The sequence below is a fragment of the Hyla sarda genome, chromosome 1 (assembly GCF_029499605.1).
Source record: "Hyla sarda isolate aHylSar1 chromosome 1, aHylSar1.hap1, whole genome shotgun sequence".
Classification (NCBI taxonomy): Eukaryota; Metazoa; Chordata; class Amphibia; order Anura; family Hylidae; genus Hyla; species Hyla sarda.
This window is the reverse complement of record NC_079189.1, coordinates 247,785,918-247,811,363: the sequence shown is the minus strand read 5'-3', so window position 1 is coordinate 247,811,363 and position 25,446 is coordinate 247,785,918. Positions and strand designations below refer to the sequence as shown.

The 25,446-nt window shown below is 45.0% G+C and overlaps 1 protein-coding gene across 1 annotated transcript in view; it reads left to right on the top strand.

The window, feature by feature from the left end:
- Window positions 1-5,037: 5,037 nt before the first annotated feature.
- Window positions 5,038-25,446, top strand: part of PDE4C (phosphodiesterase 4C) — a 934,858-nt gene continuing 914,449 nt past the window's right edge. The window contains exon 1 of the mRNA XM_056570177.1: window positions 5,038-5,203. Coding sequence (XP_056426152.1) covers window positions 5,157-5,203 — 47 coding nt within the window. The 5' untranslated portion in view covers window positions 5,038-5,156. The remainder of the gene's footprint in view (window positions 5,204-25,446) is intronic.

The following is a 25,446-nucleotide window of genomic DNA, read 5'->3' as shown; positions in this document are numbered from 1 at the left end:
GCAAAGCGGGATGGTCTTGCTGCGGCGGTAGTGACCAGGTCGTATCCACTAGCAACGGCTCAACCTCTCTGGCTGCTGAAGATAGGCGCGGTACAAGGGAGTAGACAGAAGCAAGGTCGGACGTAGCAGAAGGTCGGGGCAGGCAGCAAGGATCGTAGTCAGGGGCAACGGCAGGAGGTCTGGAACACAGGCTAGGAACACACAAGGAACGCTTTCACTGGCACAATGGCAACAAGATCCGGCAAGGAAGTGCAGGGGAAGTGAGGTGATATAGGGAAGTGCACAGGTGAAGACACTAATTGGAATCACTGCGCCAATCAGCGGCGCAGTGGCCCTTTAAATCGCAAAGACCCGGCGCGCGCGCGCCCTAGGGAGCGGGGCCGCGCGCGCCGGGACAGGACCGAGGGAGAGCGAGTCAGGTACGGGAGCCGGGGTGCGCATCGCGAGCGGGCGCTACCCGCATCGCGAATCGCATCCCGGCTGGCAGCGGAATCGCAGCGCCCCGGGTCAGTGGATCTGACCGGAGCGCTGCAGCGGGGAGAGTGAAGCGAGCGCTCCGGGGAGGAGCGGGGACCCGGAGCGCTCGGCGTAACAATTTGGATTATATACAGTTAGCCACTGTGTATGTATCAAGTGTCCCAGGTGGGCTGCAGTACCACCGTAGATAGCACACCAACTACCGCTAGTTAAAATGCTATAAATGCCCCCTCTACATGTTTCACTACATCTGTAGCGTCTTCAGGAGGGAAAAATGGGCCCAAAACATGAAACATGACCGGGAGCCCGGGTTCCCTTGTGTCGGGGACGCGGCTGCCGTGAAGGCTGGCCCCCGTTCACGCGCCGCGTCCCAGCTCCACTCACCTTGCTCCCCGCTCCTTGTGCCGTCCTTCTCTGCCTCCCAGCGCGCGCGGCTCCACTCTCTAGGGCGTGTGCGCGCCGCCTTCAGTAAATTTGGTTTGGTGCGCTGGTTCCTCACTTCCCCTGTCTTCCTTATAAAAGGCACCTGCCCCTTCCTGCTCTTGCCGGATCTTTGTGCCCTAGTGCCTCTGAGAAAGTGTTCCTATTGTGTGTATTGCCTTGCCTGTTGCCGAACCCGTTGCTACCGCCTACTCGCCTGTGAACCCTTGCCGCCTGCCCTGACCTCTGCTACATCCGACTACGCTCGTGCCTGCTCCCTGTGTACCACACCATATCAGCTGCCTGAGAGGTTGAGTTGCTACTGGAGGATACGACCTGGTGGTTACCGCCGCAGCAAGACCATCCCGCCTTGCGGCGGGCTCTGGTGAAAACCAGTAACCACTTAGAACCGGTCCTCTGGTACAACCCGCGCCATCGCCTCTCTGGTCCAGAGGATCCACTACAAGTCAAGCTGGTACGTGACAGCCAGGAGAAGTGTGAGGGGGAGAATGAGGACGTACATAGCCCCCCCCCAGCTCTGGACCTAACTTATCATAGGGAGGTTTCAAGTTTGCATGGGGGGAGGGGAGGGAGGGAGAGAGGACGTGTGTGAGGTGGGAGGAGACATGTGCTGGTGGGAGAAATTTTTTTTGTTTTCTGAGCAGAATACACACAAGAAGCACATCCTGTGGTATGGTCGGTACATAGACGACCTCCTGTTTATCGGGGGGTCGTCTATGCCGACCATACACCAGTTTTGCCAATATCTCAATCTGAATCCTTGCAACCTCAGATTCACACTTTACAGTGATGAATCTGAGGTCAGCTTTTTAGATTTAAAGCTGAAGGGAGATGTGGATGGCCATAAAGTCGTCACGTCTACCTTCCGCAAGGATTTGGCCACTAATTCCATTTTGCAGGCAGGATCGTGCCATCCCCCCCATGTTGTAAAAAACCTACCGGTGGGAGAAATGATCAGGGCCAGGAGGAATAGTTCCACACCTGAAATATTCGAACGGGAGGCTCAAGATATATCAGAAAGGTTAAAACAAAGGGGGTACCAAAAATGGTCTTTGGACACAGCACGAAATATTGTCAGGAATAAAAACAGAACAGATTTGATTTATGGCAAAAATACTTCCAGAAACCAAACTAAAAATAAAGAAATCAAATCATTGATCTTTTCCACAACATACAGTCAGAATTTTAAACAAGTCTGCAAAATTGTGGAAAAATACATTCCTATGGTAGCCAATGATAATCAATATATCAAAACATTTGAATGTGGATATAAATGTGTGTCACGTAGGGCGAAAACCATAGGTCAATGTGTATCCCCCAGTTTATATAGTTCCAGGGAAATTAAGAAACCCACTTGGTTGAATACTAAAGGGAACTTTAAATGTGGACATCTTAAAGGGCTACTCTGCCCCTAGACATCTTATCCCCTATCCGAGTTCGCTCTGCACGTAATGACGGGCAATACAGGGGCCGGAGCATCGTGACGTCACGGCTCCGCCCCTCGTGACGTCACGGCCCGCCCCGTCAATACAAGTCTATGGGAGGGGGCGTGGCGGTCAACACCCCCCCTGCCATAGACTTGCATTAAGGGGACGGGCCGTGATGTCATGAGGGGCGGAGCCATGACGTCACGCTGCTCCGGCCCCTGTATCGCCCGTCATTACGCACAGAGCGAACTCGCTCTGTGCAGTAATGATGGCAGGGTGCCGCAGCAGCGATCCCCGGGGTCCCCAGCAGCGGGACCACGGCGATCTAACATCTTATCCCCTATCCTTTGGATAGGGGATAAGATGCAAGAGGCGGAGTACCCCTTTAAGTGCATATGCTGCAAGATCATGAAAAACAGTAGAACATTTTCTTCCACTGTAACTAAAGAAACTTACAATATGTCAGAATACATAAATTGAAATACGAATAATGTAGTGTATCTTATGACATGTGAGATTTGCCAGTTACAATATGTAGGATGTACCACCAATCCCCTGAAGGCTAGGATCAGAAAACACCTGTCGGATATACCCCATTTCCAATCCAGACATCTTTCCATGGTAAGTAGGCATTTTGCCGAAAACCATGAGGGTAATTTTTCTGGTCTTAGCCTTCAGGGGATTGAAAGGGTTACAAAAAATGTGAGAGGAGGTAACATTAAACAAAAATTATTAGATAGGGAAGTATTTTGGATTATAAAATTGCAAACCAGAAATCCATCCGGTCTTAATTTAAGACAAGATGTAATTCTGCACTATTAAATTTTCTTCCCTTCCGTCATCTCACACTAGGATTCATTCATAAATTCACATACCCCCTTTTAGTTATATCCATATAATCAAGGTTGGTCGGTTGTTCAATATAATATGATTGGTATATATTGAAATATCATTCTATTGATTGTATATGCAGGACTTATGATAAAGTAAGATGTTGTATTTTCTTTTTTTTTTTTTCTTTTATCTTTGTGTGATGCGGCACCTGCCTATTAATATATATAAATTTAAAGAGAAATAGTTGGTATTCACCAGTTAATTTTATTAATGAAAAAAAAAAAATTGTCTGGTGCTGCTACACACATATATATGTATATGAGTCCGACATAATTTGGAGTAACTACAAATTTTAATATATTTGTATACAAATAATTCCTTATTTTTTTTTTTTTTTACATGTTTTTCATGTAAAAATTTTTTTTTGGGTCACTGTTCACATTTTCATGCGTTTTTATAATGTGTGTTATATGCAGAGGAACAGTGGGTTAAACCCTGGGATGGTTTCCCATGGGCGGATCCCCACTCTTCCCCTCCATAAAAGAGATCCACTTGCACTCTATGTTTGTAAGACTAAGGCCGTTGATTGCGGCCGAAACGCGTCACCTGTCATCACTTTGCGTTATGGCTGAATAAAGAAATTTCATATTGCTTGACATCCGCGCTAGACATCTGTTTCTTATAACTTTGTAATATACTCACATAACCCATCTGGAAAGGAAAGTACCTTTTTCAGTGATTTCTCTCTAGACAGGAAGCGCTGCATAATCCGGCATCTTGACCTACACTTCTTCTACAGCCTGTGGTCAGCTCGTCATTCCTTTCCTCATAGTTCTCAATATGTGAGTGCTCACCAATCACAGCACTCACACATTGAACCAATCACAGCAGTCCTGCTTGAGCCTGGTCACGTGGGTGTGGTGCTGTAAGCCAGGAGAAGTGTGAGGGGGAGAATGAGGACGTACACAGCTCCTCTCCTCCCCCTCCCCCCCCCCCCCCCCCCCCCTGCTCTGTCTACATAGGACCTAACTTATCATGGGGAGGTTTCAAGTTTTCATGGGGTGAGGGGAGGGAGGACGTGTGTGAGGAGACATAATAACGGTCCGGGAATGTATAGACTGCAGGGGAATAAATCTCATACTGGGGATGATTTCTATGTGTGAGAGGGGGGCTCCTGAATGACATGCTGGGAGTTGTAGTCCCTGTTATGTGTGTTTATGCTAGTGTTTCCAAACCAGTGTGCCTCCAGCTGTTGCAAAACTACAACTCCCAGCATGCCCTGACAGACTTTGGGCATGCTGGGAGTTGTAGATTTGCAACAGCTGGAGGCACACTGGTTGTGAAACACTGTATCTAGCCTATTCAGCATACACATCATTCATATTACACCAGTGTTTCCCAACCAGGGTGCCTCCAGATGTTGCAAAACTACTATTCCCAGCATTCCCTGGTTGGGAAACACTGGCATACACACACATAACAGGGACTACAACTCCCAGCATGTCATTCAGGAGTCCCCCCCTCACACATAGAAATCATCCCCAGTATGATATTTATTCCCTGTAGTCTATACACCACCAGCCCCTGCAGTGTAATATGTCTCCTCACATATAGAAATCATCCCCCCCCCCCCCCCCAGTGCTTTCCCCGTGCAAACGTGAAACCTCCCCATGATAAATTAGGTCCTGTGTAAACAGCAGGGGGAGGAGCTGTGTACGTCCTCATTCAGGCTCAAGCAGGAGTGCTGTGATTGGTTCAATATGTGAGTGCTGTGATTGGTGAGCAATAAGAAGGGCAGAGATTTAGCACAGTAGGGGTGATATGGGCAGGCTTTGGGGGTGTACATTATGTTACAGACTTGGGAGGAAGTAATTTTTTTCTGAGTGAAGAGGATGATGGGAGCTCAGGCTCCATAACCAGGAAGTGTTGCTATTTTCAAAGTGGCATAGCATACAAACAGAATGGGGCAGACATATAATGAAAAGTGCGGAGGCATCATGGAGTCAAGGTCTAGCCTGTGGCAGGTACTTATTTTAAGATTTTCACTATTGGCTATCTCCTTTAAAGCGATACTCCAAAGGATAGGATATAAGATGTCTGATTGTGAGGGGTCTATTGAAAGGGGTGTGACGGCTGTGGTCACTCATACTCCGGCACAGAGCAGAGTTTGCTCTGTGCATGCGGATTACGGGATGCTGGGCCGGAGATCACAGGGGGTCCCAGCGGCCGGACCCCTGCGATCAGACATCTTATCCCCTATCCTTTGGACAAGGGATAAGATTTATAGGGGCGGTGTACCCCTTCAAGAAGATACGGCACATACCTGTGTTTAGCTGATTAGGATGGATACCTGTGAAGTGAGGGTCATGTCTTTGCAGAAGTAATTGTGTTGTTTTGCCAAGCAGGATATATACGTTGCAGAGCAGACGGCAAGCTAGTGAGGTGACTGCTACTGCAGGGTGGGCCATTTATATGGATACACCTTAATAAAATGGGAATGGTTGGTTATATTAACTTCCTGCTTGTGGCACATTAGTATATGTGAGGGGGGAAACTTTTCAAGATGGGTGGTGACCATGGCGGCCATTTTGAAGTTGACCATTTTGAATCCAACTTTTGTTTTTTCAATAGGAAGAGGGTCATGTGACACATCAAACTTATTGGGAATTTCACAAGAAAAACAATGATGTGCTTGGTTATAACGTAACTTTATTCTTTCATGAGTTATTTACAAGTTTCTGACCACTTATAAAATGTGTTCAATGTGCTGCCCATTGTGTTGGATTGTCAATGCAACCCTCTTCTCCCACTCTTCACACACTGATAGCAACACCGCAGGAGAAATGCTAGCACAGGCTTCCAGTATCCATAGTTTCAGGTGTTGCACATCTCATACTTCACAGCATAGACAATTGCCTTCATATGACCCCAAAGATAAAAGTCTAAGGGGGTCAGATAGGGAGACCTTGGGAGCCATTCAACTGGATATGCGAAATTGCTACATGATGATGTGTTTCCCTCTTTATGCACTGAAGCTGGCACGTTCCCTGAGTTTTTCCAGCAAGATGGTGCACCACCACATTATGGGTGTCAGGTCCGAGCATTCCTAGATGAACAGTTTCCTGGAAAATGGATTGGTCATCGTGGACCAGTTGAATGGCCCCCAAGGTCTCCCGATCTGACCCCCTTAGACTTTTATCTTTGGGGTCATCTGAAGGCAATTGTCTATGCTGTGAAGATACGAGATGTGCAGCACCTGAAACTACAGATACTGGAAGCCTGTGCTAGCATTTCTCCTGCGGTGTTGCTATCAGTGTGTGAAGAGTGGGAGAAGAGGGTTGTATTGACACAACACATCCAACACAATGGGCAGCACATTGAACACATTTTATATGTGGTCAGAAACTTGTAAATAACTCATGAAAGAATAAAGTTACTTTAAAACCAAGCACATCATTGTTTTTCTTTTGAAATTCCCAATAAGTTTGATGTGTCACATGACCCTCTTCCTATTGAAAAAAACAAAAGTTTGATTAAAAATGGCCGACTTCCAAATGGTCGACATGGTCACCACCCATCTTGAAAAGTTTCCCCCCTCACATATACTAATGTGCCACAAACAGGAAGGTAATATCACCAACCCTTCCCATTTTATTAAGGTGTATCCATATAAATGGCCCACCCTGTACTATCCTGAGGCTAAAGAGATTCAGTTTTAGAAGAGGGTGGCTTAACCCCTTAACGACGCAGGGCGTATATTTACGTCCAGCGCCTGCTCCCGCGATATGAAGCATCATATCGCGTCGGTCCCGGCGCTCATCAACGGCCAGGACCCGCGGCTAATACCACACATCGACGATCGCGGCGATGTGCGGTATTAACCCTTTAGAAGCGGCGGTCAAAGCTGACCGCCGCTTCTAAAGTGAAAGTGACCTGGCTGCTCAGTCGGGCTGTTCGGGACCGCCGCGGTGAAATCTCGGCGTCCCGAACAGCTGACAGGACACCGGGAGGGGCCTTACCTGCCTCCTCGGTGTCCGATCGGCGAATGACTGCTCTGTGCCTGAGATCGAGGCAGGAGCAGTCAAGCGCCGATAACACTGATCACAGGCGTGTTAATACACGCCTGTGATAAGCATAGGAGATCAGTGTGTGCAGTGTTATAGGTCCCTATGGGACCTATGAAACTGCAAAAAAAATGTAAAAAAAAAGTGTTAATAAAGGTCATTTAACCCCTTCCCTAATAAAAGTTTGAATCACCCCCCTTTTCCCATAAAAAAAATAAAACCGTGTAAAAAAAAATTTAAAAACATATGTGGTATCGCCGCGTGCGTAAATGTCCGAACTATAAAAATATATCAGTAATTAAACTGCACGGTCAATGACGTACGCGCAAAAAAATTCCAAAGTCCAAAAAAGCGTATTTTGGTCACATTTTTATACCATTAAAAAGTGATCAAAAAGTCAGATCAAAACAAAAATCATACCGATAAAAACTTCAGATCACGGCGCAAAAAATTAGTCCTCATACCGCCCTGTACGTGGAAAAATAAAAAAGTTATAGGGGTCAAAAGATAACATTTTTAAACGTATAAATTTTCCTGCATGTAGTTATGATTTTTTCCAGAAGTGCGACAAAATCAAACCTATATAAGTAGGGTATCATTTTAACCGTATGGACCTACAAATTAATGATAAGGTGTAATTTTTACCAAAATATGCACTGCGTAGAAACGGAAGCCCCCAAAAGTTACAAAATGGCGTTTTTTCTTCGATTTTGTCGCACAATGATTTTTTTTTTCGTTTCGCTGTGCATTTTTGGGTGAAATGACTAATGTCACTGCAAAGTAGAATTGGCCACGCAAAAAATAAGCCATAATATGGATTTTTAGGTGGAAAATTGAAAGGATTATGATTTTTAATAGGTAAGGAGGAAAAAACGAGAGTGCAAAAACGGAAAAACCCTGAGTCCTTAAGGGGTTAAAGGGGTACTCCAGTGCACCAGAGTTCTGAACAATTTGTTCAGAACGCTCGGAGCCAGAGGCCATGATTGTGACATTGCACCCCTCATGACATCACGCCAGGCCCCGTCCATTCATGTCTATGGGAGGGGGCGTGTTGGTTATCACGACCACTTCTTCAAAAACCTTGGATTTTTTTTAGATATCTGGGTGCTGCGGGAGATCGCAGGGGCCCCAGCAGGGGGACTCCCGTGATCAGACATCTTATCCCCTATTCTTTGGAGCACCCCTTTGAGGCCCTTTTACACAGGCCATTTAAGGCAAATGAGTTTTCATAGGAATGCATGTTTCTGTTAATTGGTTCATGTAAAAGGGCTAGAGATCAGCCTCAAATGTGAAAAAGCTTGTTTGTCAGCTGATTGATTTTATCAGTGCTCTTGTAACTATCTTACTCCCGGCCAAATCCATATACAGAATTTATATACCGAATTATACCAAAGTAAATCAAACAGAGCCGTTGTCAGTTTCAAATGCTTCTGCCTTTAATTAGCCTGTTCACTTGGTTACATAACCTCTGTACTTAGCATAAATTCCCACCCTCACTAGGGGGATGTTCTTAGTCTTGACATACCATATGCACACCATATAAGGTATAGTCCTTTCCTGAAATGCTTGGCGGGCTATTCAGTCTTTGTTCAAGAACACGATGGGAGGGGGGAGACAGGATGGAGCAAAATAGCATTAGGGGGATGGGCCTTGTCCTTCTAGGTGTTGGTGACTTCCTCCAGTCATTTCGATGGTGTGGGCCAGACAGGAAGGAGCAGAATGACTAGGGGGAGGGGTGAGCAAGTAACAGAGAAGCATGGAGTCCCCATCCCAAATGGGCATTTTAGATATATATAAGTATACCCATATACATCCATTACAGTTGCATCTTTTGTGTTATCAGCAGCACTTTGCATGTTCATCGGACAATGATTAAGTGAAAGGTCACACGATTGATCGAGCTTTGTGATGGGTCAGCAGACAAGCATTGAACACCTAACTCTGTCTTTGTAATGGGAACTCTCCCTGGATGTCTGCGGTAGGTCTTTGGCAGCAGAATCACGCATATTTTCTGCTGAGTATTTGCTGCAGAATATCTGCAGCGGGTCTTACTATCATTAAAGGGGTTATCCACCATAAGGTGATTTTAGTAGTATGTACCTACCAGAATTGGGTATTTCCTGTTGAAGTTTGTTCTCTAAACTACATATCCCATAGTTCCATAGTTTGTAAGTATGAGGTCAGTGTTTTCTAATCAGAGTGCTTACAGCTGTTGCAAAATGATCTCTCTCCCACCCAGCGGTCGCTCCACTCCCTTTGATCACCTTACTAATGATGTCAAGTCTCAACGCACTGCAATCTGGGAAATCCTGAGTAATTTTGTATGCTGTTAAAAATAAATATTGGGGCTATAATCACAGAAGAATTGTGAGACCACCGTCACACAGCCCCTGTAGCATAGTCAAATAAAAAAAAAAATGGGTCAGCTTCAATGAGTCAGCACAAAATCTGCAGATTTGTGGACTTTTTGCAGACCCAGTGGTAGTAAAATCTATTAAATGTAGTATAAAAAAAAAAAAAAAAGACTTATAAATCTGCAGGAAATCCGCTCTTGTAACAGACCTCCAGAATTCCGCAGAAGTCCAATTGATTTAAATGTGATTCTGCTGCACTGTGCACGCAAATAGACATTATTCTGTAGATTCAACTCAGAAGTGCTTTGCTGTCTATGAGACAATGCATTTCTGAGTTGTCCTGCACCTGTTTTCCATGCAGACATTCCACACATTTTCATCCATGTGAACATGTCCTTAAAGGGAATCAGGTGTGAAGACAAAAGTCAATCCAACCCTACAAGTATGGCATGTAAGAAGGGTTAAGTTGAGTAAATTATTTGGATGATTTCAAATATTACCTTTTTTGTTGCACAGCCTCAAATTTTCTATTTTAGTTGAGAAAACTATTTATGCCTCTTCTTCCTTTTATTTCCACAACCCCAAGTGAACCTTGGCTTACGTTCAAGTTTTAGAGACATGAGAATGTTATCTAAACTATGTGGCCTCCTTTTTTTTTTTTTTTTTACTCTAACTTAAAGGGTCTAGTTAAATTAGTTAAAATAACAATATGCAAAATGTGTCTATTTCCTCAATTAGGAACTTGAAAGTACATTGTATGCACTATTATTGTATGTAATATTTTGTGACTAAATTAAATTACTAAGGGTTCATACACATAGTGATGTTATGGTTAAGTTTTTCTTGAAGCTGTAATTGAGCTGCCATTAAAACGCATAAAGAGATTCATTTTAAAGATTTAAAGGGGTACTCTGGCCCTAATACATCTTATCCCCTATCCAAAGGTGGCGACCCCCACAATATGTCATTCAGCACCCACCTTTGCAAGCTCTCCGCAGTGATGGAGGCTCAGAGTGTGCACCGTGACGACCACAGGGCCGGAATATCGTGATGTCACGCCATTTTCAATGCAAGTCTATAGGAGGGGGCGTGATGGCAGTCCCAGGCTGCTGAGAAAGCTATTGGCCTACAGTACTGTAAAAAAGGTGTGGAAAAAATTATGGAAACTAAGAATGCTTTACCCCTTAAGGGCTGTTAAGTTATGCGCTCCGACCGCACACGGTGACTGTGAGCGTATGGTCCCGTTACCTGCTGCTGCCGGTGGGGCTTGGATTCGCATCGCAGGACGCGCCTACATGCGAATCCCATCCCATCACTCACCTGGTGCTTCTCCTGCCCCCGCCACTGCCTCTCTGCTCCGACATGCGTGTCCCTGCTCCCTAGGGTGCGCGTGCGCCGGAGCTTTTAGATTTAAATGGCCAGTGCACCCATTAGTGAAGTAACAGTGATAAATTCCTCCACCTCCCACACTTCCCTGCCGGATTTTTGTTGCCCTAGAGCCTTAGAGAAAGCATTCCTGTGTATTGCCTTTCCGTGTATCATACCTTTGCTCTGTGACCTGACCTCGCTCCTTTGCCGCCTGCCTACTGACCATTTGCTACATTCCTGACTATGCTACTGTGCCACCTGCCCTGACCTACCAGCTATCCAGACCACAAATTGCCTAATCCCACCTGTGCCTCGAATCTCCTCAGCCACCTGTGTGGTCGAGCCGTGCCAGGGGTAGCGACCTGGGTACCGCCTGCCGCAGCAAGTCCATCCCGCTTTGCGGCGGGCTCTGGTGAAAACCAGCGGGACCTTAGACTCCGCTCCCTCGTAAGGTCCGAGTCATCTACCGAACTTGGGTCCCGCTGAGGTACCCCTGCCTGAAGTCGCGGATCTTCCCTCCATTGTGGTACATCAGTCTCAGCAATTGGCACGACAGGCACAGCAACTTACCCAATTGTCTGCTGTGATGTGATGACAGCTATTGGCCTTGCAGCAACAACAGAAGCAGGTACTGCAACCTGGCCCACTCCCAACATCAGTTCCTGCAGTGTCTTCTGACTCCCAGCTACATCGGCCTTTACCTTCTAAGTATGATGGTGATTCCAAGTTATGCAGAGGCTTTGTTACACAGTGCTCTTTGCACTTGGAGCTCATGTCTGAAAATGCGAAGGTGGCCTTTGTTGTTAGTCTACTGTCTGGAAAAGCCCTTGCCTGGGCTACACCCCTTTGGGACTGTGGTGATCCGGTATCCTCCAATTTGTCGGCTTTCTTTGCAGAATTTCGCAATGTCTTTGAGGAACCCGCACATGCCTCTTCTGCTGAGATGGCTTTGCTGAACCTCTGTCAAGGGAATTCTACCTGTACGCCCTAAGCCCGGTCCCGGTGTGAGAAACGGGGTCACGCTGCATCACACCGGGTGGGTCCCGGCTGCTAACGATAGCCGGGACCCTGGGCTAACAGCGTGTGGCACCCATCATTGTGCCGCGTGCTGTTAACCCTTCAGACGCGGCGATCAAAGTTGACCGCCGCGTCTGAAAACGAAAGTAAACGGTTCCCGGCAGCTCAGTCGGGCTGATCGGGACATCGCGATAAAATCGTGATGTTCCGATCAGCTGGGACGCAGGCGGAGGTCTCCTTACCTCTCTCTGCGGCGTCCGATCGTCGATTGATTGCTCCAAGCCTGAGCTACAGGCTTGAGCAATCAAGCCCCTATCTGACTGATCCGTGCAAAGCTATGGCTTTGCAGGGATCAGCATAGGAGATCAGTGTGTGCAGTGCTATAGCTCCCTATGGGAGCTATAATACTGCAAAAGAAAAGTGGGAAAAAAAAGTTAACAAAGGTCATTTAACCCCTTCCCTATTAAAAGTTTGAATCACCCCCCTTTTCCCATAAAAAAAAAAACTGTGTAAATAAACATATGTGGTATCGCCGCGTGCGAAAATGTCCGAACTATAAAAATATATTGTTAATTAAATTGCACGGTCAATGGCGTGCGCTCAAAAAAATTCCAAAGTCCAAAATAGTGTATTTTTGGTCCCTTTTTATATCATGAAAAAATGAATAAAAAGTGATCAAAAAGTCCAATGAATACAAACATGGTACCGATAAAAACTTCAGAACAAGGCGCAAAAAATGAGTCCTCATACCGGCCCGTACGCGGAAAAGTAAAAAAGTTATAGGGGTTAGAAGATGATAATTTTTTACATATAAATTTTCCTGCATGTAGTTATGATTTTTTTTCCGAAGTACGACAATATCCATAATGATAAGGTGTAATTTTTACCGAAAAATGCACTGCGTAGAAACGGAAGCCCCCAAAAGTTACAAAATGAAATTTTTTCTTCAATTTTGTCGCACAATGATTTTTTTTTTCCCGTTTTGGATTTTTTGGTAAAATGACTAATGTCACTGCAAAGAAGAATTGGTGGCGCAAAAAATAAGCTATCATATGGATTTTTAGGTGCAAAATTGAAAGCGTTATGATTTTTAGAAGGTGATGAGGAAAAAATTAAAATGCAAAAACGGAAAAACGCTGAGTCCTTAAGGGGTTAAAGATGCCCTCGTAGCTTGGGATCCTCTATCTTCTTTGAACTTATCCACTTGGTCACACACATTGATTTGCCTTGTGCTGAGAGACAGGAGGAACTGCCCTTAGAGAGGGAACCTGCCCGAACATGGAGATATCCTTGCTTGGTACCCTTGCATTAACGTCCACCTCTTCAGTTTCCTGCGCCTCTTGTCAAAGAGGGTATGCAAGTGGATCGTTCTCATCTTACTCAAAAGGAGAGGTCACGACGATGCAGTGAGAATTTGTGCTTGTATTGTGCTAGCCAGGAGCACTTCCTCAAGGACTGTACAGTTCGCCCACAGCGTCCTGGAAACGCCCACACCTAGGGTACATGGGAGAGGTGTCCCTGGGTGTGAATATTACCTCTCCATGCTTAAATATTTCTGTACAAGTCTTCGCTTCAGCCAAGTCTTCCTTCAGTGCTACAGCATTTTTGGATTCTGGATCAGCATGTGACTTGATGCTTCTTTGGTTCACAAGTATCATCTTCCCCTTACTCGGCTTGCCAAGCCCTTGTTCATCTCCTCTGTTAATGGACAAAATCTGGACTGTATGGTTCACTTCTGTACAGAATCTCTCGTCATGTAAGAAAAGATTGAATTCTATGTTCAGCCTAAAGTTGTTTCTCGTCTTCCTCCTTTACCTGGCCTGCCGCCACCTTACCAAGATTTCTCTGACATATTCTGCAAAAAACAGGCTGAGTCTCTGCCTCCACATCGTCCTTACTCTACCCTATAGATCTTTTGCCTGGTACCACTCCTCCTCAAGGAATGATATACCCTCTATCGGTTCCTGAGACCAGGAGACTCTCCAAAAGGGAGTTATCTGTAAGTCCTCCTCTCCTGCCAGAGCAGGTTTCTTTGTAGGGAAGAAGGATGGCACACTCCGTCCATGCATTGACTATAGGGGACTTAACAAAATCACGATCAAGAACCGTTACCCACAACCTTTTATCTCATAAGTTTTTGACAGTCTACCTGACCAAGGTCTTCAAGTTGGACTTACATGGAGCGTACAACCTCATTTGTGTCCACAAGGGAGATCACGGCCGGTGCTTGTGGCCAGAGCACAGTCTGTGCTGCCTGGCCTGACCTCCTGTTATCCAGACCACGAGTTGCGTTATCCCACCTGTGCCTCGAATATCCTCAGCCGCCTGTGTGATCGAGCTGTGCCAGGGGTAGCGACCTGGGTGCCGCCTGCCGCAGCAAGTACATGGGGCTTTGCAGCGGGCTCTGGTAAAAACCAGCAGCACCTTCAGACTCCGCTCCCTGGTATGGTCCAAGTCATCTACCACACAGGTCCAGCATATCCACTATCATCTGTGTTCCATTCTACTGAAACGTGAGTGTTAATTTTCAATTTAGCATTTTAGCAATTTAGCATTTTTTTTCCTCCTCGCCTTTTAAAGAGTACATGTCATATCCAGCAAGAAAAAAATATGTTGTATGTGACTCAGTACCTAATTCTGATCATGTACATATATTATTATGTTATTAGCACCTATATTTCTCACAAATATCTGTTAGTCATTTGGTTTGTCATTCTGTTCTTTGAAGGGGGTGTGTCCTCACTGCATGACTTATCTTCCTTACTGAGTCTGCTCAGGGTCTCTTTTCACTCACTCTTTATTCACTCACTCTATAACCCCTCCTCTCTGTTTTCATGCTGTTTTCATGCTTTCATAATACAGGAGTGAGCACAGAGTGCTACTTCTGCCCTCACTTAAAGGAGTACTCCAGTAAAAAAGAGGTATATACCTTCCTTCGCTCCCCCGGTGTCTCCAGTAACCCGCTCCGGTCTCCGCCGCGATCCTCTTCCTGGTTGCCGGTGGGCGGCGTGTCATACTGCTCTCAGCCAATCACCGGCCACAGCGAAGTCCCGACTCGGCCGGCGATAGGCTGAGCGGCAGTGTGACGTTTTCGGCCGCGGCAGAAGAGGATCGTGGCAGAGACCGGAACGGGTTACCGAAGGCTCCGGGGAAGAGAAGGAAGGTATGTATCTCTTTATTTTTTTACTGCTGGCAGTATGGAGTACAATTTTCCTATTCTGGAGTACTCCTTTAATAGGCTTTGTCTATGCTGGTGCTTTAGCATGGACAGATTATGCTGCAGCCAGACAGATTTATGTTGTGGCTGGTATGGGGAACCTAAGTGGTGTTTTTTTTATAAGCCGTGATTTTAAAGGAAATAAAATTATCTTTTGCCAAGATGCCAAAAAGTTTTTGAATCTGACAGTGCCTATATAAGAGCCACAACTCTTTTATTTTTCTATCCACAGACTCATAGGAGGGATCGTTTTTTGCATGACCAATTGAACTTTGTAATGACATCACTCATTTTGAAATAAAATATATGGCAAAACAAAAAAATATTTGTGTGGGGAAAGTGTGGGGGTTGTGTTTTCACGCTCTGCACTTTACAATTACATGTTTTCCTTATTCTGTGGTTTAAAAAAAACCCTCAAACAACCGTTTCCAGATAGTATAGGAGCTATGGCTTTCATCTTATTATACGCGCCTGAAATACTGTGTGTCTCTGTATTGATGGGATCACTTTTTCAGCAGTTTTATTTATTTTGCTGTAACGTGGTGGCCTGTTTATTGTGGTTTGTTTAACTTTTGTTACTTCCTTTTGATTGTCTTCTGTTTTTCCTGGGGTGCTCCCCAGTCAGTGTTCTAATCTATGCATGTATATCTTTTGAATCTTTTCAATAAACTTACTTGGATTGAAACAAAAAAAACTCAAACTAATTTTTGCAAAAATAGTATGTTTAAAATTGACATATTCTGACCTCCTATAACTTTCTATTTTTTGGTATACAAGGCTGTACAAGGGCTCTTTTTTGTGCCACGATCTGTATTTTTTTTTTTTGTACCACTTTTGTGTATATGGGACTTTTTAACTGCTTTTATTATTTATTTATTTTTTTAAATATAACGTGACCAAAAAACAGCTATTATGATTTTTTTTTCACCTTTACACCATTCACCATACGGGATCAGTAACATTATATTTTGAAAGTTCTGACACGCACGTACCGATACTAAATGTTTTTTAACCATTTGTTTTACACTTTTTATGTCCCCATATGGGACTATTTATAGCAATCATTAGATTGCTAATACTGTTCATTGCTATGCATAAGAATAGCACTGATCAGTATTAGTGGTGATCTACTTCTTTGGTCTGCTAGAAGGCAGACCAGAAAAGTAGACCCCATAAGGGAAGCCAGAGGCAGTGAGGGAACCTCCGTCTACCATCTTGGCTGATCTGATTCCCACAGTCGTGCCTTGGGTGATCAGATCAGCCATCAGAACTGCCACATTGTTGCAGATGCCTTTATTAATGTTGATTACTGCATCTGAGGGGTTATTAGCAGACATCAGTGCGATCACTGATGTCCTCCATTATAGGCTGATCCCTGGCTGCTGATAGCAGACAGAACCTGCTATGCATGAAGCTCCTGTGCTCGCTTCATGTACATGTCACAAATGTACGTCCTGGTGCGTTAAGTACGAGGACGTACATTTATGTCCATAATCCTTAAGGGGTTAATAGTTTGGACATTTATGCTTGCAGGGATATCACGTATGTTTATTTTTATTTACATTATTATTTTATTTGAAAAATGGGAAAAGGGTCTTATTCACATCTATGAATTTATTTTTTTACAATTTTTTAGTCCCCGTAGGAGACTATTACATGCAATCTTTAGATTGTAAACACTGTTAAATGCTGTGCTATAGCACAAGATATAAACGCAGAACTTCTGGAATGTCTTGTCATACACTAGATTCCAGCTCATCAATGAGAATACAAACAGCAATCTTTTATCTTCATCTGTAGAACATTTTTACACTGGGCTGGTGTCTTCTTTTGTATTTTTGTCTTCTTTTTTTCCCTTTATGGTGCCTTTTAGATGAGGGTATTTCAACTTTAAAATAGTATAAGTTTACTTCAGCTACTGCTTGCATGTCTGATTTCATACAGACAAGTATTTGAAGCTAAACTGGTGTTCTCTTTATGACCTGCCTCTGCACACCTTATATATATATTCCAAAGATAATATTTACACTCTTGTCTTGTTGCTTTTTAAATAAGTTCTTACACTGCTGCAGAATTTTATGATGTAAGCATTAAACTTCTAAGGCTGCTTTCACACTGTAAAAAATACCTCCGTTATAAATGCCCGTTATAAAAACCCTGGGAATCGGCTGTTAAACGGCCGTTAGAAAATCCCATTATAGAAGTAAAGGGATTGCAGATGTGTAATGATCGTGCTCTGAACAGCAGCCCAGGGACATTTCCACATGCAAAAGTAAGTATGAGTGTATTTGCTATATAGGAATTCAACTGAGTATCTCAAATTATCCTCCGTCAAGGCTCCCCCAAAACCTCCCTCCTAATTACTATACCAAGAGTTGTGCAAAAGGCGAATTCAACCAAGTTTCCCATATATTTTGTAAGGATGGGAGTGCACCTGTATTTAAAGATATGGCACGCCTTAAGAAAATTGTAGCAAGGAATGTAGTTCATTTAATACCGGTGGCTCCTGGAATTTCCAATGTCTAGTAATTATCAATTTCGCTAGTACTAAGATTTTACACACAATACTTTTATATGGAGTTGGGATAGAATGCAAGTCTAACAATAAGATAGCTAAAGAGGGGGACCATACAAAGTCACCACAGGTAATTTATCTTAACATTGAGTAGACTCCCTGCCAATAACCACGTATAACTGGGCATTCCCATCGAACATGAAGTAAGGTGCCTCTAGCACCACATCCCCTCCAACATTCTGAGGTTGCTCCTGGATATATGGTTTGTGACCTATCTGGGGTGAGATACCAGCGTAATCTAGACTTTAGAAATGCCTCAAGATGAAGTACAGAAGGTAAAGCTTTTTTTGTCCACTTGTATGCCTCCGACCATTCCTGATCAGTTATGATCCGAGAGAGGTCCTTTTCCCATGCCCCAATTGGCAGCGGGGGTCAAAAGAGTATGTGAAAACGTTTTATAGTAGCAGGCCATCAACCCGTCAGGGCCGGGGGACTTTCCTGTAGGTAGGGCTTTAATAGCTTTAGAAATCTCTAGGCATGTGAAGGGTGCGTTCAAAACATTTAAGTGAGAGTCTTGTAGAGAAGGAAGGTGAAGTGTCTGGAGATAAGACAAGACATCATCTTGTGTGGGTTGGTGTATGTTCCCATCCCAGGAGAGATTATATAGGGATGCATAATAATCCATAAAACTATTCGCTATATCTTTTGGGGACTGTAACTTATGAGTGGAGGTGGGGTTCCAAAGATATGGAATTCTACTTTTTGTATGTTTGCTTTTCAGTTTATTCGCTAACAGTTTTCCCATTTTGTTATCAAACTGGTAGTATTGGGCTTTAACCCCTTAAAGGGGTACTCCGCCCCTAGACATCTTATCCCCTATCCAAAGGATAAGAGATAAGATGTCAGATCGACGGGGAGCCCTGGGATCCCGCTGCGGCACCGCGCTCTCATTACAGCACAGAGCGAGTTTGCTCTGCACGTAATGACGGGCAGTACAGGGGCCGGAGCATCGTTACGTCACGGCTCCGCCCCTCGTGACGTCACAGCCTGCCCCTTTCAATACAAGTCTATGGGAGGAGGCGTTGCGGTCGTCACGCCCCCTCCCATAGACTTGCATTAAGGGGACAGGCCGTGATGTCACGAGGGGCGAAGCTATGACGTCACGCTGCTCCGTCCCCCGTATCGCCTGTCATTACGCACAGAACAAACTCGCTCTGTGCTGTAATGAGAGCGGGGTGCCGCAGCGGGGATCCCAGGGCTCCCCAGCAGCGGGACCGCGGCGATCTAACATCTTATCCCCTATCCTTTGGATAGGGGATAAGATGTCTAGGGGCGGAGTACCCCTTTAAGGACTGAGCGATTTCACGTTTTAGCATTTTCGTTTTTTTTCCTCCTTGCCTTTAAAAAATTGTAACCCTTTAAATTTTACACCTAAAATCTGTATTATGGCTTATTTTTTGTGCCACCAATTCTACTTTATAGTGACATTAGTCATTTTACCGAAAAATCCAAGGCAAAACAGAAAAAAAATTCATTGTCTGACAAACTTGAAGAAAAAATGCCATTTTGTAAATTTTGGGGGCTTCCGTTTCTACGCAGTACATTTTTCGGTAAAAATGACACCTTATCTTTATTCTGTAGGTCCATACGGTTAAAATGATACCCTACTTATATAGGTTAAAAATCATAAATACATGCAGGAAAATGTATACGTTTAAAATTGTCATTTTCTGAGCCCTATATCTTTTTTATTTTTCTGCGTTCAGGGGGCTATGAGGGCTCATTTTTTGTGCCGTGATCTGAAGTTTTTAGCAGTACCATTTGCTCTGATCAGACTTTTTGATCACTTTTTATTCACTTTTTTGTTGTATAAAAAGTGATCAAAAATGCGCTATTTTGGACTTTGGATTTTTTTTGCGCGTACGCCATTGAGCGTGCGGTTTAAAAAGCGGTATGTTTTTATAACTGGGACATTTCCACACGCGGTGATACCACATATGTGCATTTTTATTTTTTTTTACACTTTTTTTTTGCAAGCTGATAGGTGCCATAGAGACCTATCAGCTTGCAATGGCTGATTTCATTCACAGACTGCTGCCTTGCCGTTGCATGGCAACAATAAGTGAAATCGGTGATTGATTGCTCCAGCCTGTAACTCAGGCTGGGAGTAATCAATCGGAGTCCGGACGCCGCCGGAGAAGGTAAGAGACCTTCTTCTCTCCGGGTAGCTGATCGGGGCCCCGCGATTTTATCGCAATGACCCCGATCAGCCAGACTGAGCAGCCGGGAAGCATTTGGTTTCACTTTCGATGCGGCGCTCAGCTTTGAGCACCCCATCGGAAGTGTTAATAGCGCGTGGCCGCTGGTTCCGGCTGTGAATAGGCGCCGGGACCATCCCGCTATGACGCGGGGTCCCGCCGGGACCCCACGTTATAGACAGGGACCGCACTTAGGACGTTTATGAACGTCCATTTGCAGTAAGGGGTTAAAGAGGCACTGTCATTGTTAAAAAATTTTCATATATTGCAGGACTCATTATAATATGACATTTCACAATATACACCTGTTAAAAAAAAATTTTTATTTTCACCTGAAATTCAAGCTCAAAATAGCCACCACTAGGGGTCGCCTGTCTTTTAGCAAGACAGACTAGTCTAGAATTTACAGCATACTGGATACCGGCCGTAAAGCATACCGGTATCCAGTATAGGAGATTTCTATTGTGTATGCAAAACTACAGATAAAGGATGTGTGGACATGCTGGGAGCTGTAGTTTTAAAACAGCTGGAGGCAACACTGCTCTAACACAGTTATTTACAAACATTGCAGCTTCAGTTGTTACTAAGCTACAACTCCCAGCATACTGAAATAGTCAAAGCTTTCTCGGACTCCTGAATGACAAAGTTGATCAGACATTCAGGAGTCTGTGAAAGATGAATGACACACATAGTGACAGCTATGCTGATTAGCATCCAACTTTACTAGGAGAAGATAAAACAGATAGAACATGTATTCATAAAAATGCTGTACTTTTATCTAAAAAATCCTTGCACTAATTTTATAAAGATCTATTCTTATATTTATACATTTTATCATGTTATGAATTCACGATAATGTCTTCTGATTACTGCAGGCAATCTCCAAGTATCTTCCTCTGACACATGACACAGCATAAAACCAGAGAGGAAAGGGTTACAGAGTAGAGAGTACTGATTGGCTGTCTGCACAGGCTTGCTCCTGTGAGGGAGACAGACTGACACGCCCCCTCCAGCCTGCACAATGAAAAAGTAACTCACCAGCAGATAAATGCTTATATCTCTGGATATATAGGTCTGAGACACATAAAAATTATATGCACATGATCAGGATTGGGTCCTGAGTAACATATCACTTTTTTTCTTTTTTTTGCACTATGACAGGTACGCTTTAAGTTTATGTACAGGGTGGGCCATTTATGTGGATACACCTTAATAAAATGGGAATGAGAGGCGCATGCACGCAGCTCACCGGTAGGATGTGCCTCATGTGAGCTCCGCGCCGACCTGAGCTTTCAGCCTTACTCAGCGCCGTATACCGGCTCCGTTTCGCCAGAGACTTGCTGTATTCTGTGGGGGAACATGCCCAGCTCGCAACGGAGAGGAAGCCAGAGGAATACACAGCGCCTCTCGCAATCTATACCTGATATCTTCAGGGCAAGCGTGCAGACCAAGATGGCGGCATCCCGCGCTGACTCTAGGGCTACTCACTCCGACGAGGAGGAAGCTCTAGCTTGTGAGGATCTTACTCCAGCGGCTATGTTCAGCCGCATCAAGACCCTATTCCAGTCTGAACTCGCTAAGGCCGTCACCGATATCACTTTCCAGATACATGACCTGGGACAGTGAGTGGCGGACACAGAAACCAAGGTGGACGAGCTGGTGGACACCGTTGAGTCTGACAGACGCGATATTGAGGATCATTCCGCTCAACTCCAGGCCCTAGAACTGAAACTAGAGGATCTGGAGAACCGCTCCCGCCGAGCGAACTTGCGCATAAGGGGGCTGCCTGAGGAAGTTACTGACCTCTCTAAAACTGTCACTGCAATGTTCTTTGAATTAGCTCCCCAGTTGGAGCCGGAGCTCCTACGGCTGGATCGGATCCACAGAGCACTGGCCAGGCCTAAGAACTCAGACCTGCCGAGAGACATCATAATGAAGCTCCACTACCCAGAGGTGAGAGACATTTTATTGCAAGCCGCACGAAATTTGTCCACCTTGCCGGGTCTGCCCCCCTCTGTGCGCTTATACTCAGATCTGGCGCCAACTACTCTGGCGCGTCGCAGAGACGCCCGATAACCTTGGCCCTGCAAAGAGATGGAGTGAAATACAGGTGGGGGTTCCCATTCTCCCTCACCTTCCAGATGAATGGCCGCACTCATACGGTTCAAACCCTCCCGGATGCTAGAGCTGCTCTGGTCCACGAGAATGTTGCAGTGCTGGATCTCCCTCCGCTCCCTCAATGCCCTGGACGCCTCGCACGGATGTGGCAGCCGGTCGCCACGGCCCACCGCTCTCCACCACTCGAGGCTCCTTCTGACCCACTAGGTTGACCTCCTTGTACCGGTTGGTGAACCTCCACATCCTGCCACTGCTTTCCATGTTATCTTTGAATAATCGGAGACCCCTGGTCATCCTCGGGAGGGACTTTTTATTTTTACTTTTCCAGACCCCTCTCTCCTTGGTATTCCTTTTTTTTTTTTTTTTTTTTGTGGCCACCCCACTGACCCCTTGTTTACTTTCTTGGAAGTGGTACGTATGCACCGTGGTGCCTGTGTACTTCCCCCTCCCACTATTTTTTCTTGGTGACACATCCACTCCCTATTCTTTGGCACTGACTTGGACAGGTCTCTGTCGGCCTTTTTGTATGTATAACAGGCTGGCTCAACGTCTGACTATGGCGCCCCTCCCACCCTGATGTGGGTACTTGGAAGTAGGACAGGCCATGCTTTTTGATGGTCTGTCTTTCCAGGTTCTTTGGACTTTCAACATGTTTTTTACTTCTGTTTGTACAGTTTTTTTTTAGTTTTGACTGTTTCATGGTGTGCGCCTCTATGGTTCCCTTACAGAGCTACAGGGTACTGTATTTCGGTTCACTCCGGGTGGTATCCCAGTATGGTCTACGCAATTTTCTCTCTCTAATAATGTGTGGGTGTTATATTATGCAACCGTCTTGTTTGGAGTCATGAGTGAAGTGCTTTCTCATAATGTGCGAGGATTTAATTCCCCACTGAAACGTAGTAAAGCTTTTAGAGCTTATCTAGTACATGCTCCGGCAATCATCTGCCTGCAGGAGACGCACTTTACGCCCCACCCGACTTTTTTCAACAGGGCTTATTCCAGGTTTTTTATGTCCAATTATAAGACGAAATGCAGGGGTGTAATGATATTGCTGCATAACACATTTCCTTTTCAAGTCCAGGAGGAACGATTAGACTCTGAGGGGAGATATTTAGTGCTTTGTGGATTGTTATATGACAAACGGTTATGCATACTGAACACATACGCTCCTACTGACTCTCCCATCCCCTTTTTCCAGAGTATGTGTGACATGCTAGACACTTTGACATATGACGTTTTATTGTGGGCGGGAGACTTTAATTTAGTGTTTAATGGTAAATTGGACCGGTCAAACCCGACTTCTTTCCGTAGGTCCTGGACTCAACAGCGCACACTCTCCTCCCTGTTTACTTCACACTCTCTAGCAGACACTTGGCGAGAATATAATGGTTCTACCAGAGGCTATTCATATTATCCTCCCGCACAAGGGCACTACACCCGCATCGATTGGATCCTAACCAATACTACATCATTACCCCAATTATTGTATGCTAGACATGTAGTCACACCCTGGTCGGATCATGATATGGTGCTTGCAGCATTTAACTTCATGAACCCCCTCCGATCCCCCTTTCGGCCATGGGTATTAAACGGGACAGGACTCAGCCCCGGGTAGCGCTAGAAGCTAGATTACATAGCCTTACATTTGCACACCAGCAAAACCCGTCGCTGTTTCTTTATAGGGAGTTGAGAGATACTAGAGTACAATTGGATGCTCTTCTATCCACTAAGGTAGAGAAAGCGTTGAGGTGGACGAAGGCGTCCTACTACAGGTACGCTAACAAACCTGACTGCATGCTGGCTTCTATGCTGAAACGCTTTACCACATTCAATAGGGTCCATAGCTTGCAAATACGCCCTGGACTGCGTACCTCCCACCCTGACAAAATAGCCTCTGCTTTCCACTCCTTTTACTCTAATCTCTATACTGAACCTTCTCGTCCCGCTTCCTCCACGGACACCCTTGGCTCTTTTCTGTCTTCTGTTTCCCTCCCGACTCTTTCTCCTGATGCCAGAGAGTCGCTTAATGCCCCCATAACGGTGGAAGAGATTGAACATGCTATCTCCCATCTCAAGGCTGGCAAGTCTCCGGGGCCCGATGGACTGTCCGCGGCCTACTATAAAAAGTTCGGACCCTTGTTAATACCTCATTTACTGAACCTATATAATTCCTTAATGTCCTCCTCTCCCCTTCCTTCTGAGTTTTTGGACGCACTTATTACTGTGCTTCCCAAGCCTCACAAGGATCAGTTAGATGTGGCTAATTACAGACCGATTTCCTTACTTAATATTGATTTGAAATTGTTGACTTCCATTTTGGCGGCCCGCCTTAACAGATACCTGCCAAGCTTGATACATCTAGACCAAGTGGGCTTCATGCCGGGCCGTCAGGCTCCTGATAATATTAGGAAAATTATCTCCATCATACAATGGTCACACGCCCACTCTGTCCCTATGTCAGCAATATCTTTGGATATAGAAAAGGCCTTTGACTGTGTCTCTTGGCAGTATCTGTTTGCGGTCTTAACCAAATTTGGAATATCTGGACCTTTTGTGAGTGTCTTGTCCCATCTCTACTCCTCTCCTAAAGCTTTTCTTAAACTCCCATCTACTTCTCCTCAGCCTATTTCCATCGGCAGGGGCACCAGACAAGGGAGCCCTCTATCTCCGGCTTTATTCGCCTTGGTGATGGAGCCTCTGGCCTCTAAAATCAGAGCTCATCCGGAAATTCGGGGTGTTGTGGTTGCTTCATCCGAATACAAGACTTCATTGTTTGCGGATGACCTACTTCTGACGCTTACTGAACCTCTGGTGTCCCTGCCGAACCTTTTCTCTCTTCTTGATTCCTTTTCTGCTCTTTCTGGTCTTCGGGTGAATGTCTCCAAATCAGAAATCTTGCATTGTAATGTACCAGAACACCTCAAGGCCCTTATTGCCCATAATTTTAAATTTCAGGACGCTTCCCGAGGCTTGAATTATCTAGGAGTTAAGCTCACTCAATCTGTCACCTCTTAATACCAATGTAACTATACCCCTTTGTACGCCTCTATCCGCTCTGACCTGGCTAAGTGGGATTTTCCTTATCTGTCCTGGACAGGGCGGATAAACGTGATTAAAATGGTCATTTTGCCCCGGATTCTATATTTATTTCGTTCCCTTCCCATACCGGTAGTCAACCGTGATGTCCGAGCATTGCAACGGGACGTTTTCGCCTATATTTGGGCACATAAACGCCCCCGTATTGCGCGCTCTATGATGCATTATATTAAAAAGGTTGGTGGTCTGTCAGTCCCCAACTTTCTTAAGTACTATTACGCTGCTAGGCTTGCGCAACTCGCACTAATTAACCGAACTGA